Source organism: Petaurus breviceps, unplaced genomic scaffold, assembly GCF_028583685.1.
Source record: "Petaurus breviceps papuanus isolate PSGF00001 unplaced genomic scaffold, PetGlider_PUasm1.0 551, whole genome shotgun sequence".
Lineage (NCBI taxonomy): Eukaryota > Metazoa > Chordata > Mammalia > Diprotodontia > Petauridae > Petaurus > Petaurus breviceps.
The window spans coordinates 144,029-158,425 of NW_027186372.1; the positions used below are offsets into that span (position 1 = coordinate 144,029).

General features: G+C 43.4%; 1 protein-coding gene across 2 annotated transcripts in view; it reads right to left on the reverse strand.

Annotated features, from left to right (window-relative positions):
* Nucleotides 1-1,262: 1,262 nt before the first annotated feature.
* The window catches only part of CPLX2 (complexin 2), a 79,107-nt gene continuing 65,972 nt past the window's right edge, over nucleotides 1,263-14,397 (reverse strand). For both annotated transcript variants that reach the window (XM_069102300.1, XM_069102299.1), the window contains 3 exons: nucleotides 11,038-11,156; nucleotides 4,528-4,703; nucleotides 1,263-3,736 (listed from right to left, as the gene is read on the reverse strand). In XM_069102300.1, coding sequence (XP_068958401.1) covers nucleotides 3,539-3,736; nucleotides 4,528-4,703; nucleotides 11,038-11,068 — 405 coding nt within the window. In that variant the 5' untranslated portion in view covers nucleotides 11,069-11,156 and the 3' untranslated portion in view covers nucleotides 1,263-3,538. The remainder of the gene's footprint in view (nucleotides 3,737-4,527; nucleotides 4,704-11,037; nucleotides 11,157-14,397) is intronic.

Genomic DNA, 14,397 nt, shown 5'->3' on the forward strand with positions numbered 1-14,397 from the left:
TTATATATGTTTGCAGACCTTTTCTTTTTCTATTAAAGTTTTTTTTTTCCTAATTTCAAACCCATCTGTACTCTTGAGAATCCCTTCATATGTCAGTACACTCCTTGTGTGACTTGGATTCTCTTTTTATGTACAACTGGAAATCTCATTGTATTTCTACACTGCCCTCCCATGTGTCTGGGAAGTCCTTTCTCGGTCTTCGGACCTCTTGTAACTGGGCATCCCCTTTGCATGTCTGCAGACCCTGTGTTTGACTGAGAATTACCAGACCTCTTTCTTTTCCTGGAGACACACATTGGGGTTGGTCCCCAGAAATCAGAGGAACCTTTGATATTGCTCCCTGGAGCTCATGATGATGACAGATGACAAGAACCACTAACATTCTCTCGAGAGAGGCAAATGGCTCAGGGACTGTACAGTTTCTGCTCAGTACCCCCTTAGCCCCAGCTTACCCCTCACTTCTGGCTCCACAAGACCTTGCAGGGTGACCATCTTACTCCAGCGACCATGGGCAAGCAGAGACAACAATGGGGTGATACAGCAGTTGAAGGGGTTAAATTTCCCCCATTACAGAGACATACATGGACACACTCACAAATACATGACCCTGGGGGCCAGAGATTGGGGCACAAAGAGGCAGGGAAAGGAGTTGGGAGTTGGGAGGAAGGGAAGACCTGGGGGCTGGAGAAACAGATCCCCCCAGGACAGAGGGGATGAGCAAAACTCCCGTTCTGTTTTTCTTAAATCTATAGTTTTTTCCCCCTCATCTTTAAAGTATTGCAGTCTAACTGATATGGCTTTAACTATTGGAAACGGACAGAGAAGACACGACGTGAGCTGCTTTCTCTTTTGAAATTAAAGGAAAAATTCTCTAAAATGAAACACCCCAGTATGAAAACTGGGGTGATGGTGAAAAGTGGTGGTGATGGTGGTGGGGTGGCGAGGGGTGGGCATAGAAACCCTCTTTGAGGCATCTCCCTCTTCCACCCCATATCCAGCATGGCTTCTCTGTTATAGGGACAAAGGGCAGTCCTGTTCCTCCCATGGCCACCCAGACCAGTCTGAGCTGCCAAGTGCTTCCCAGGACCCAAACAGGATTCTCCCCATCACATCCAGTGAGGGAGGAGCATGGCGAAGGCTTGGCTCAGGGAGCCCGGGGAAAGAGGGAAAGTCTTGGACCTGTGGGAAAAATTTCTCCTCTCATATCTGTTCCAGGAGTGGGGATGGGAAGGGATGACTGGTCTAAGGGAGAAGAAGAGCTATTTCCCAGGCTCTGCCACCACTCGCAGTCATCCAGCCAGCCTGCACAGTGTTACACAGGCATTTTCATACACACACACACACACACAGAGAAGCATGTAGGCAGACACATACCCCTGTAATAATACCTGTCCCCATACACATAAACATTCTTTAACACATGCCATTTTAAACACATAATCTCTAACACATACATACACACACCCTCTCTATTATAGATCATCTATGATATAGACACACAATCTCTAGCACACATACACACTTTCTAAAACACACACCCACACAACCTATACATACATATTCGAATCCTTAGCATTCTTGTAGTCTATAACACAATCTCTAATACACACATATATAAGAATAGTCTCTAAAAGATACACATACAATCTTTGACACATCCATACACACATGCATATTTATAACACATACATTCACACCATCCCAATTATAGACATACCCATTCTGCCACCACCTCTCCCATCCCACCCACATTTATACATACTTTCACATTAACAATCCTTCTTGCCCCAGAAATTCTCAGAATGGTGATGAAGCAGAGTATTGGGTATGGGAGAGTAGGGTTTGAGGTTTGAGTTGGGTGGGTAGGGCTTTCCTTGGCACATCTGAGAGGAGAATTTTTTCCTGGCCAAAGACAGACCAATAGATGGAAGGACAGATGCCTGCTTTGGGGCTTAGCATATGGGCAGACAGATCCTCAGCCAGAATGAGAGGGCAGCAGCTCAGCTGGGGCTGTCTTCTCCCATGGGATCAAGGCTAAACTGTACGTGAGCCTGCCTTCAGTGTCTCAGCCCGAGCCCTGCTTGTGGGGAGCCCTCCTGGGACCCAGTGGGACCTCCTGAACATGTTGTCCACTTAGGACCCTGGAAGCGCCTGGATGGGCTGGGGGGTGGGGAGGGGAGCAGCATGTCCTCTCCACTACGTGTTCTCTGGTGGAGGACTGATGCTGCCCGATGGCTCCAGCTGTTAGTGTGTATTTGGATGGGGCTACTCTATTAAGGAGAGGACTCCAGGCTGGGAGAGAGAGGACCCAGCATGCCTTTTCAGGAAAGAAGAGGTCAAGCTACCCCTTTTATAGACTAGGTTCCATAGTATCCACAAAGATGTGAGAGGAGGGTGGAAGCTTCCTAGGGTACAGTAGTGTCATAGGGACAGCCTATTATTGTCCTGTGGGAAGGATCTGCTCCAATGACAGGGGATAGGCCAGGCTGCCATATTTGTGGCAATGGGAGTCAACCTTCCTGCTAGTGCCCTGCCTGATCTCTACCCAGTGGTCCCTCAAAACTCTAGAATACTCCTTTGGTTAGGGCACAAGTCCTTCTCTGACCCTCCCTACACTCCTGGGCCTATCCAGGTCATTGATGAAAGGGGAATAAGGCCAGGGCTGGGGACTGAGAGATTCTAATGATACCTCCAACAGTCAATTGATCTTCCTTGCAACTCCCAGGTCTAGCCAGGAACAGGGAGGGACTAGGTTGGGAGGGGCTGTTCTTACCATGGTGGGCTGAGTCCCTGGAACTGAAGTGAGATTGAGGAGGCCTAGGGAGATATTACGGGAACAGAAATCTGCTCCACTTTCCTTGGAATTGGCTGATGGGTTCCCTAATGAAGGGTCCAGCACTGGCCCTTGCCCCCTCGTCCTTGGGTTATGTTGCACAGGGCTGGAATGTGTTGGGTGTTTTGACCTATTGGGGTTGGGGAACAGGGCTTAGAGATCCAATAATTACTAGGGGAATAAAGGAGAAAGAATAGTCAACCTGACCCTCTTCTCCTCTGACTCCTTCCCCTAGGGACCACTGGCCTGGCCCTCTCTCCCCCCTCTGGCAGTGGAAATCATGCTCAAGGCATGAGGAATGTTCCTGGTTGGAAGAGGTTCGGGAAGAGTTTGTGCATGTGGGACTCAGTGGTCAGGCCTTTCCTCCCACTTCAGCACATCCCAGGGCTCTTCTGAGGTCATCAATAGTTTGGTCCTGGTTTCTGGCCCTTAGCCCAGGCCAACAGCCTTCTTTCCCTAGGGCTCCTCAAGAGGCCCAGGGCACTGTGGGGTTAAGGGACAGTACTGAACAGGGAGGGAGCCCTGGGAGTTTCCGACCAAAGATGAGGGTTTTGGGTCCCACAGTCCATGTGAGGGGTGGAGGGGGGGGGGGGGGATGAGGCCAAATGAGGCTTGCCCTTCAAAATTCATACTGAATGGAAAGTGGAAAAAAAATAAATTAAAAAAGAATGGGACTTATGAGAATGGGATGGAGTTGGGCCAGGGTTACTTCTTGAACATGTCCTGGAGAGGCCCAGGTAGGTACTTGAGAACGGTGTCCAGGATGCTCTCTTCCTCCTCCTCCTCTTCATCCCCACAACCAGCTGGAATGGCTTTCTTGGGGCGGGTCAGGCTGCCCTCACATGGCTGCTCCAGGGCAGCCTTCTCTTCAGCCTCCTTCTCCTCCTTCTTCTTCAGACCATACTGTATAGGGAGGAAAAAGGGGCAAAGAGGAAGGCCAGCTGTGAGGCTCTTTGCATTCCCCCCTGCCTGGCCATCTTCAGCTCTTCCAACCACCTGTGTCTTTGTCATTGGAGACCTGACTTAAGTTATTAGGATAATAGGATTTGGAAGGGAACTTAGAGATCATTTAGTTTGATCCTTTTATTTTACGGAAGAGGAAACTGAGGCCCAGACAAGGTCAGTGGCAGGGATGATAAGTGGCAGGGGCAGGATTCAAACTCAGTTTCTCAGACTTCAAATCCAATCCTGTATCTCACAACTATGAGAAGGTCCAGCTTGGTTGGGGAAAGGGGTGTGGGATTTTCCACCCTATGAGACAACCACAGGGTTCCCTCATCCAGGAACCTGCTCTCCAAGGACGTCCTATAGGAAGCTATGCTGTCCTAGGAATGATTAGGCACAGGGGTGAGAAGGCAGTGGGCTTTACTGGGAGGATATGGAATATTCTATTCCCAAAAATCATGGAACCAGCCCAGTTTATTTGAAAGAGCATTGGGACAGGATTTTAGGTCACTGTGTGACCCTGAAATAATTTAATCTCCTCTTTGAATCTCAGTTTCCGTATCTATAATATGGAAATACTAATATTGACCCTGTCTCTCTCGGTTTTTTTTTTTTTTTGTGTGTGTGTGAAGATCAAATAAGTACTTTGTAAACTATGAAGTGCAGTAGCTGATATGAGAGATGGTGATTGTTATTGCAGGCAACACCTGCGGAAGGGAAGGGAAAGGAAATGGGAAGGACAGACTGACCTTGTCTCGAATTTGCTGCCGGACCTTTTCCCGTTCTGCCTCCATGCGAGCATGCTTGGCTTTGCGTTCTTCCTCTTGCTGTCGTAGAGCCTCCTGCCGTTCCTCCTCCTTTTTCTGGGCATCTGGGTCCTTCTCCTCCTCACCCCCCAACATCTTCCCCATGTCTTTGGTGGCCCCTGTGCAATAGTAGGAGAGAAGAGTGGAATCAATCTGAGGGAAGGCAGGGCCAGGAGTGAGCATGGGAAGGGAGAAGATAAGAAGGAAATGAGAAACAGCAGATGAATAAAGAGAGGGACAGAGGGGCAATGGGAAGGATAACCAGGAGGAATGCAATGAAAAATGGAAGGAGAAGAGACCAGAAAGAAGCATGAAGGAAGGTATGGAAAAGGGCTAAAGAGAAGGATGGATAGAAGAAGGAATGGAAGGATAAAAGAAGGAAGGCAAGGAGAGAGGAAAGGGTTCAATGAGAGATAGAAGGAGAGGCAGAGGACAAAGGGAGGGACAGATGGAGTAAGGGATGGTGGAACAGAAAAGTTTGGCAAGTTAGATCTAATAGAAGGAGAGAAATATGTGTTAGAAAAGATCATACACCTATATGAAGAAGATTCTTGAATCTGGAGGGAGGAGGGAGCTTGTCTGAGGATCAAAGGAGAGGAAAAGCAGTAGTGATATCCTTGTGAACATGTATTATAGCCTGCCCAGCCATTTAGAGGATATTGTAGTAGACTCAGAGAGTGGAGGAGACAAGGAGAGGAACAGCTACTGTAGAAAAATCTCACCAACAAAGAGGAATTGGATGGTGAAGTGGGAATGACAGAAATTTGGAAGAGAATGACCCCATTATCTTAGAGTTTGTAAAAGTGAAGGAAGAGAATATTGTTCATAGATGCACAACATTTTGAAAAATTCAGAGAAATCATGGCTATGAGACTTTGGCTGAGTCTGTATGAAAAAGGATCAAGGGCTTTCAATAATTAGATTATGATAGTATAATCATGAGTGATTCCAATGAGGAAAACAAGAGGGAGATATCTTAAGAATTTGATGCAGCCCCACAGAGTGCTCTCAAACTTAGACAAACTTAGAATTATTAAAAACAAGTAAAAACATAAATATACAACTAAGCATTGGAATTTAATAGTTACCCAATTCAATTTCCATATGAACAGGAATATCATCTTTATCCCTGAAAATTTACTATTAAGAATTCACCTGAAGACCTTCCAATCATCGTTCTATCCTTTGCCACCTTCTAAGGCAGCTCATTCCATTTTTGGACAAAAGTCCTGTACCCAATAGAAGCTGGATATGAGTATGACTGTGTGCATGTATATGTATTGTGAGAGTTTATCTAATCTTGTGAGAAATTCCCAGGTAGAGTGAGATAAATCATGACAAATCAGCTTTGGAGGACTGAATTTGGTTATTAGATTTGACTCTTCCCCCCACCCCGTTTTTTCTTTTTTGCTTTTTGGAGGGCAAGTGCGGTTAAGTGACTTCCCCAAGGTCACATGGCTATTTTTTGTGTTAAGTGTGTGAGGCCAGATGTAGATATGACTCTTGAGGGAAATGAAAATGACCAGGAAGGCATTATATTTTAATGGTAAATGGAAAATGAAAGTTGGATGATCTCTGGGATCAGGGGAAAAGTGTGTTGAGGGTGGGAGGTAGGGATTCCCTTAAAATAAGATGGCAGATGGCCATGCATCAGAGACAGTTCCAAATTTGGAGTGGATAGGAATGGACTTATGTATCCTCAAAGTGGTATCTTCCAGTGTAGTGAGATTATGGAATTGGGGATGGGGGAGGTAGGGGGAATTATAGCCCCGTGTAGAAGAGAGAACATTCTACTTGTCAGAAAACCTGGGTTCAATTACTAAATTTATAATTTTGGACAGATAACTTAACCTCCATGATCCTCAGTTTCATCATTGGTAAGTGTTAAATTAGATGATCTCTGAGGGCCCTTCTACTTTTGACATTTTATGTTCTAAAGTCCCTTGGAGTCCTGAAATGCTGTGATGTTGTGGTTCCTGGGCTCAGCAAAATGACAGTTCTGTGCTCTGCACATTTGCTGTATTTTACCTTTTTGTCTCTAAAGGAAAAAAACCCATCAAATTTCTTCCTTTGGATTAGTTGAGGAGGCATTCAGGCCTGGCCAGGCTGAATCGGACAAATTTTGGTGGCAGGAGAAGAGAGAAAAGAAAAGGGGCCACAGTTAACAGAATCATGAGCCAGTCAGTTAAGATCAATGACTGTCAAAGTGACAGTAATAACTTACATATTCTAATTCACAAAGAAGTAGATTTAGAGAATAACTGTCTCTTAAGTTGTTAGGTACCCTTAAGTACTTAAGTACCATTGTTAAATAGGAAGTACCCTTAAGACACTATCCACACCAACCCTCTCATGAAGAAACTAAGGTTCAGGGAAAAGTGCTGACCTACCCAATGTCACATAGCTCATAAGTGGCAAGACTTGGAACTTCAGTCCAATTCTCCCACCTTGAATCTTTCCATGATTGATCCACAAAAGGCTTGATCCCTTTTCTTGCCCAGGTTTACATTATTGCACAGGGATTGATAAAAATAGGGTTAGGAAGGCTTAAGACCAGAAAGTGCTGAGGCCCCTGAAAAAATGCTAACACTTTTGAACCTATATTTAGAGTTGTTTATAGAAGATAGTATAATGCTAATAGATGATAAGGAAATTGAACTAATCAGCTTCTTCTATCATCTTTTCCAGCAAGAAGGAGAGAAAACAATTCAACTCAATTCAACAAACATTTATTAAGTATCTGTTATATGCAAGGCACTATGCTAGGTGTTGTCGATAGAAAGCCAAGAATAAAACAACCACTGTCCTCAAGAAGCTTCTATTCAAGTTGGGATAGATAGATACAACATATACATGGATAAGTAAATATGAAATTCCAGAGGATAGAGAGCATTAACAATCATGTGGATCATGGGACAAAAGTCTGGAAAGGACCTCTTCATATAGAGGTTAAGTGATTTGCCCAGGGTCACACAGCTAGTAAATATCAAGTGTCTTAGCCAGATTGAAACTCAATCTTCTTGACTCCATGGCTGGTACTCTATCCACTACACCACCTCACTGCCCCTAGCCTCTCCATTGTATAGTTGAAAAAACTGAGGTGTGACTTACCCAAGGCCACATAGGTAGTAGTTGGTAGAGGCAAGATTCAAACCCAAAACTACTTCTTCTTCTTTTTTTTTGCCTTTCGGAGGGCAATTGAGGTTAAGTGACTTGCCCAAGGTCACAGGGCAATTTTTTTTTGGTGTTGTGTCTAAGGCCACATCTGAACTCAGGTCTTTCTTGCTCCATGGCTTGCACTCTATTCACTGTGCCACATAGCCCCACCAAGCCCCAAACTTCTTACTTCAAATCCATAACACAAAGCTGCTTCTCAGCTTTGATTTATAAGCAAAATGGCTACCCACTGAGGATCCATGCTAGTCCTTGTGCTGTTTAACATTTTTATCAGTGACTTGAATAAAAGCATTGATGTTATGCTCATCAAATTTGCAAAAGACACCAAGCTGAGCTGGGAGGGATGGTTAACACAGTGGATGGCAGAATCAGGATCCAAAGCTAACTTGATGGGTTGGAGCATTGGGCTCAATCTAGTTAAGATGAAATTCACTAGGGATAAAAGTAAGATTTTGCACCAGGGAACAACCTCCCAATTTCTTAGGTATAAGATGGGGGAAACATGGATAGACAGCAGATATTCTGAAAAATATCTGGGGGGGGGGGGTTAGTGGACTGCAAGCTCAATATGAGTCAGCAATATGACATGGTAGCCAGAAGAGCTAATGTGGCTTGGGCTGCAGAAGAAGGGTCACAGCTTCTAGGAGTAGGTAGCAGATAGGTCCTCTACATTCTTCTTATCAAACCTCATCTGGAGTATTGTAGTCAGTTCTGGGAGCTATGGTTTAAGGGGGCTGATACGCTGGATTGTTCAGAGGAAGGCAACCAAGAAGGGCCTTGAGTCCATGCCATATGAGAATCATTTGAAGGAACTAGTCTTGTTGAACATGGAGAAGAGGGGGTGGGGAATGATACCTGTTTTCAAGTATTTGAAGGGTCATCTATTATGTGGAGAAGGGGCTAGATTTATTCTGTTTGATACCAGAGGGCAGAAGCAGAAGCACATGATGGAAGTTACAGAGAGGCAAATTCTGCCTTGATGTCAGAAAACAAAAACAACAAGTTCCTAATAATGAAAGCTGTCCAGCAGTGCAATGAATTGCCTAGAAAATTGGTAGGTTCTTCTTCCTTGAAGGTCTTTAAGCAATGGCTGGTCAACCACCTGTTGAAAATATAACAGTGGGGAGTCCTTCATGGGTATGATTTGGATTAGATGGCCACTGAGGTCCTTTCCAATTATTAAAATCTGTGACAAATCAAATTATCCAATTTGGAACCAGGACCAAAACATGCCATGTTAATAATGTCTCTGTCTACCTGTCTCTGTCTGTCTGTCTGTCTCTATCTGTCTCTCTCTCTCTCTCTCTCTCTCTCTCTCTCTCTCTCTCCTGTATATCAAGAGTTTACAACTTCAATAGGTATGCCCCATTGACTCTGGGCATTACTGTTGGTCCCCTGGAATTCACAGAAGAAAACCATTTATATATAAATTCATAGGTCATGGATGAAAGATCTTATGAATAGGCAGCTATTCCCCATCTTTGAAATACAAATGAGAATTGCTACCCTATAATATATAGGGTCTTTGAATATCACCTTTTATAGGAAGTGGATTTAGGATGCTTCTAGCATGGGAGAGTCAATTAAAGTGGGTGCCATGCCTTTTATTAATAATGATAAACATCTCTGCCTCCTCACCTGTGTATGGAACTCCAAACAGATCTAGGATATAAGTAGTTCAAGAAGCATTATTATTTCCACAAAAGATTTTACAGAGGGGTTAGAACCTTAGCTGAACCTTGAAGGAAACAAGAGATGCTCAGAGGAGGAGGAGAAAAGGAAGCAGTGCTTTCCAGGCATTGGCCAATCTATTGGAAGACTTGGTGATAGGAGATAGAATGTTGAGTTTTTGAAGTGGCAAGGAAACCCCTTAGGAGGGAATGAACCCGTCCCTTTGCTCTGGCTATCTCCATGCCTGGAATTAACTCTCTCCTTTCCTTTGTTCATAGAATACCCACTTTCATTCAAAACTCAAATGACATTACCACATTCTACTTGAAGCCTTTCCTCATATCCCTGCCTGTCAAGCTAGAACTTCCCCCATGAAAAACAAAATTACCTAGTATCTATTTTGTATGTACCTATATATGTATGTGTTGTCTCCCCAGCTGGATATTAGGCCATGTAAGGCCAGGGACTGTTTCATTTTTGTCTTTGTATTCCTATCAAATAATGAGAGTTTAATAAGTGCTTCTTCATTGTTGATTAAATGAATGTAGAATGTATTAAAAGCAGTATAAAGAAATACTTGGAAAGGTAGCTGTATCCAGATTGTGAAAAACTTTAAATTTAAATTCAAGTAATTTGCAATTTCAACCTTGAGGCAAAAGGGAGCCAGTGAAACTGGTTGAGCAGAGGAAGAAAATTATTTTGGTTACTTTGTGAAGGATGAGGGCAGAAGAAGGGGGAGCAGTTAAGAGACTTCTTAAATATTTCTGGCTGGAGATGATAAGAGCCTGAAAAAAATATTCAAAGGATGAAATTGTAATCCAAGATAGAGGAAGAGATAAGAAGAGAGCATTCAGTCACTCTGATGAGCTACAACCTCCAGGCCCAGGTGGGTCCCATCCTAGGGGATGGAAGGAGTTAATAGGTGTAAGATAACAATATTTGTGACCTTTATGCAATCATAGAAAATGGGAGCAATGCCAATAGAGATGGCAAGTGTGGCCTTGCTTTTTAATAATTGGTGAAGATTCTGGATTTCAGGAGCTGCAGAACAATAAACCAGATGGTCACTTCAGGAAAAATTCAAGTCTGGATTATTAAATAGATGGTTTGTGAACATTTAGAAAAGAATTCAATAATCACAAGGGGCCAACATGGTTTTACTAAGAATAAGTCACACCAAAGGATCCTCATTTACATGCTGTATTCCCTTCCTCCCTGCCCCCATAAACTCCTTGAGGAAGGGAGAGTGTTGTTTTTCATCTTTTCAACTCTGGTGTCAATCATAATTTCTTGTATATATGTGTTTAATACATGTTTGTTGCATATAATTTTTATAATAATAGCAAATGGGTAGATTAGAAGGACTGTAAATCAGATAATGTGAGTTTTAGTCTAGCTCTGCTACTAACTTGGTCAAGTCACATCTTTCTTTGGACCTCAGTTTCCCCTCTGTAAAGTGAGAAGTTCTGAATGGGAGCCAGACAGCTTCTAGATTCCTTGAAGCTTCAACCAGCTATGCTGGATATCTCCACTTAGGTCTTATGATCTATATTCCAAAGTCTTTTACAACATTGGTATTTTATGTTCTATAACTGTGTGACTCACCCCCAAGGGCTTGCTTCATAACAAAGTCCATGGTTGTTACTCCAATTAATGTACTCTAACCAGCAGCAGAATTTGCATCCAGGGCTTGTAGCAGGAATGCACAGAGGAATAAATGTCACCTAGAAAGGAAAAATGATGCTGGTTAGGTTCAAATGTACTTTCTGGGCAGCAAGGACAGATACAGTAGCAGAAGACAGAGTTTCCACAGAAATACACTTAGCTTAGAAATAATAATCACTTCCATCTACATTTCTGTAGCAATTTAAGATTTACCAAAATGTTTTCCTTAAACTACAACTCTGTGAGGTGGATAATTTAAGGATTACTATGATCATTTCATAGATGAGTAAACTGGTTCCCAAAGAAGTAAAATGACTTACCAACAGTTCAGTCTTACAGCGGTGTCAGACCTGTGATCCAAATCCTAATCTGACAGTGAGTGTCAGACCTGGGATCCAAACCCTAGTCTGACAGTGGATATCAGACCTGGGATCCAAACCCTAATCTGACAATGGGTGTCAGACCTGGGATCCAAACCCTAATCTGACAGTGGGTGTCAGATCTGGGACCCAAACCTTAGTCTGACAGTCAGTGTTGGACCTGGGATCCAAACTCAGTTCTCTGGCATTCAAGTCCTGTGCTTTTTAATATTGTATCAGCAACTGAAGGACTTAGATCCTCAGTGTAGGACCCAAGGATCCCAAATGCTTCCTACCTTAGAGTATGTAAGGTTCCCTGGGGTTTATGACAATAGCTATAGAGGAGAAAAGGCCTCAGACTTGGAATCAGAAGGCCTAGCTTCTAATCCTGATGCTGCCATTTACTACTTGTGTGATTCTCATTAAGTTGCTTCTCAGTTTCCTCATTGGCAAAATAGGGATAATGATGCTTGTTCTCTCTAACTTATAGGACTGTGATGAAGGGAAAGCACTTTGCAAAGTGGTAAGTGCTACGGAATTGTGATTTATTATCACAATCCTCCCAGGTATACATCTCTTCTGCATGACACCTGCCATTCCAGTTATACACACTATCTTTTACCTATTTGAAGAGTTGCCTCATGGAAGAGAGATTCTATTCATTCTGCTTAGATCCAGAAGGCATAAAGAAGAGAAGTTGGTAGAAGCTACAAAAAGATAGATCTAAGCTATATTTAAAGATATAAAAGGATTCCTTTACAATTAGATTCTCATGGTGGAATGGGATCTTGGAAAGTCAGTGGACTTACTGTTTCTGGAGGTTTCTACGAAGCTGGATAACCCTTGTCTGGGTGACTGTAGGATCCCTACAAGAGGTTGGAGGTCTACAATGGTACCTTTGAGGTCTCTTCATGTTCTAAAAATGTGAAATTAGGTGCCCAAAACTTTCTTCTCTTTTCTGGGTCTTCAGAAGTCTTGTCCACTTTCACTCTAGATTTAGGGCAGGGGAAAGAGCCCTGGGCTGGGAGTCAGGAGACCTGTGCTCTGCCATGAGTTCATCTTGTAACCTTGGGCAGTTCAGTTTCCCTCTCTGGACCTCAGTTTCCCCATTTGTAAAATAAGGGAGTTGGACTAGTTGATCTCTGAGGTCTCTCCTGACTCCAAAGTCCTATGATATTAAACTCTTATGGGGACATAGTAACTGAACAGGTGGGAAGGGAGAGAGGAAGCTGCCGGACTTTGAGGTCTGAAGGAGTGATACCTTGGAAAGCACTGATAGGTGACACCTTGGATCCTGACACTAGGTTCTCACTATCACCTAAGTAACTGCTGGTCACACTGTATACTACCCTCTGATCAGGCATAGGGGCTCAGGGCTGGGCAAAAATATAGATGCAGCCTTATACTCACACCTATATACCATCATCTAAACATGTCTGCATGGATATCTTCTCCCATAGACACCCAGTCATGTACACATGCTCACACAAACATATACGTGTATATTCACAGAGATGTGCATATAAACAAAAAGGCACAGGCATATGCAGAAAAATGGGGTCTAAGGCTCTGATGGATATAGAGGGAAGATAGGAAGTTCTGCATTAATCCTAAACTGGGGTGCAGCAGCATTGAAGGAGGGAGTCCTGAAGGACTGGTGAACCAGTCATAAACATTCATGGTGGCAGCAGCAGCAGAAAGGTGGTGGGGGCTGGGGCAGGACATCAACATCCCTGTTGATCAGACACTTCAAGGCTAAGCAAATGATAGCAATGACCCAGAAGAATGATCATAACAATAGCTATGTGTGTGTGTGCATGTATCAATGGGTCTTTGTACATATAAATCTCAATATCTATATGTATAAGCATGTATATATTTGTATGTCTCTTTCTGAATGTATATACTATGTGTGAATCTATGTATGAATCCCTGCATATCTTTGGCTATTTTTGAGTTTGAGTGTGTGTTTACATGTATTTTCATAGGGGTGTAGACACACACACACAGTCACATTTATATTTGATGCCACCAGGGGGCCCCTCTAGCTGGCTCTCCTGAGTTTTTGTGAACCTGTCAGGGTCAAGGTCTGAACCTAATGCTCTCAATTTGGACAACACAAGGTCTTGGCACTAGGTCTCTCTTTATCTCCTCATGTAGAGTCCCCACCCCATTATTCCCTCAGGTAGAGCCCAGGAGCTAAGGAAGTTAGTGGTGGTTATGGCAGTTGGTTTAGGAGGTATCCCTCTCTCTGTCACTTTGTAACATTGTGACCTTGGATATATCACTTGTGGTCTTGGGACTCAGTTTCCTCTTCTGTAAAATGATTGACCTAGAAGATATTTCAGTTGTTTTTAGCTCAAAATTTTATGAACCCAAGTTAAATCATAGGATTGGGAATTGGAAGTGATCTTAGAAATTATACTGTTCAACCATCCACTCTGTAAAAGGAAGAGTTTACAGATGAGGAAGCCAAGGCCTGGAAAGGTTAGTAACTCGCTCTTCTCTGGGGTGAGATTTCCTACATGCCAAAAAGACCCACACAAATACTTTTTGTAACCAAAGATCACCAAGTGCTCAAATGAGACTTTTCTACTGGGGCCCTTCATATATCTATAAAAATAATAGCTCCAATTTCTGTAGCATCTCAATGTTGACAAAAGGGTTTCTTCACAACCCTAAGAGGTAAGAAGTGCAAGTGTTATTTGCATTTTTTAGATGTGGAGACTGATGCTTGCCTAGAATCATGCAGCTAGAACATGCTGGAGTTGGGATTTGAACCTAGGTCTTCCAGATTTCCAGCAGGCTTTCCACTACACTAGCTCATCACCCAGAAGATCCTAACCCAAAGGCAGGAGCAGTGCCACTAAGAGATGTATCTGTCCCTGAATGCCCTCCCCACCCACTCTAGGTCACCTGTGCACTCAGTCAGAACTGAGGA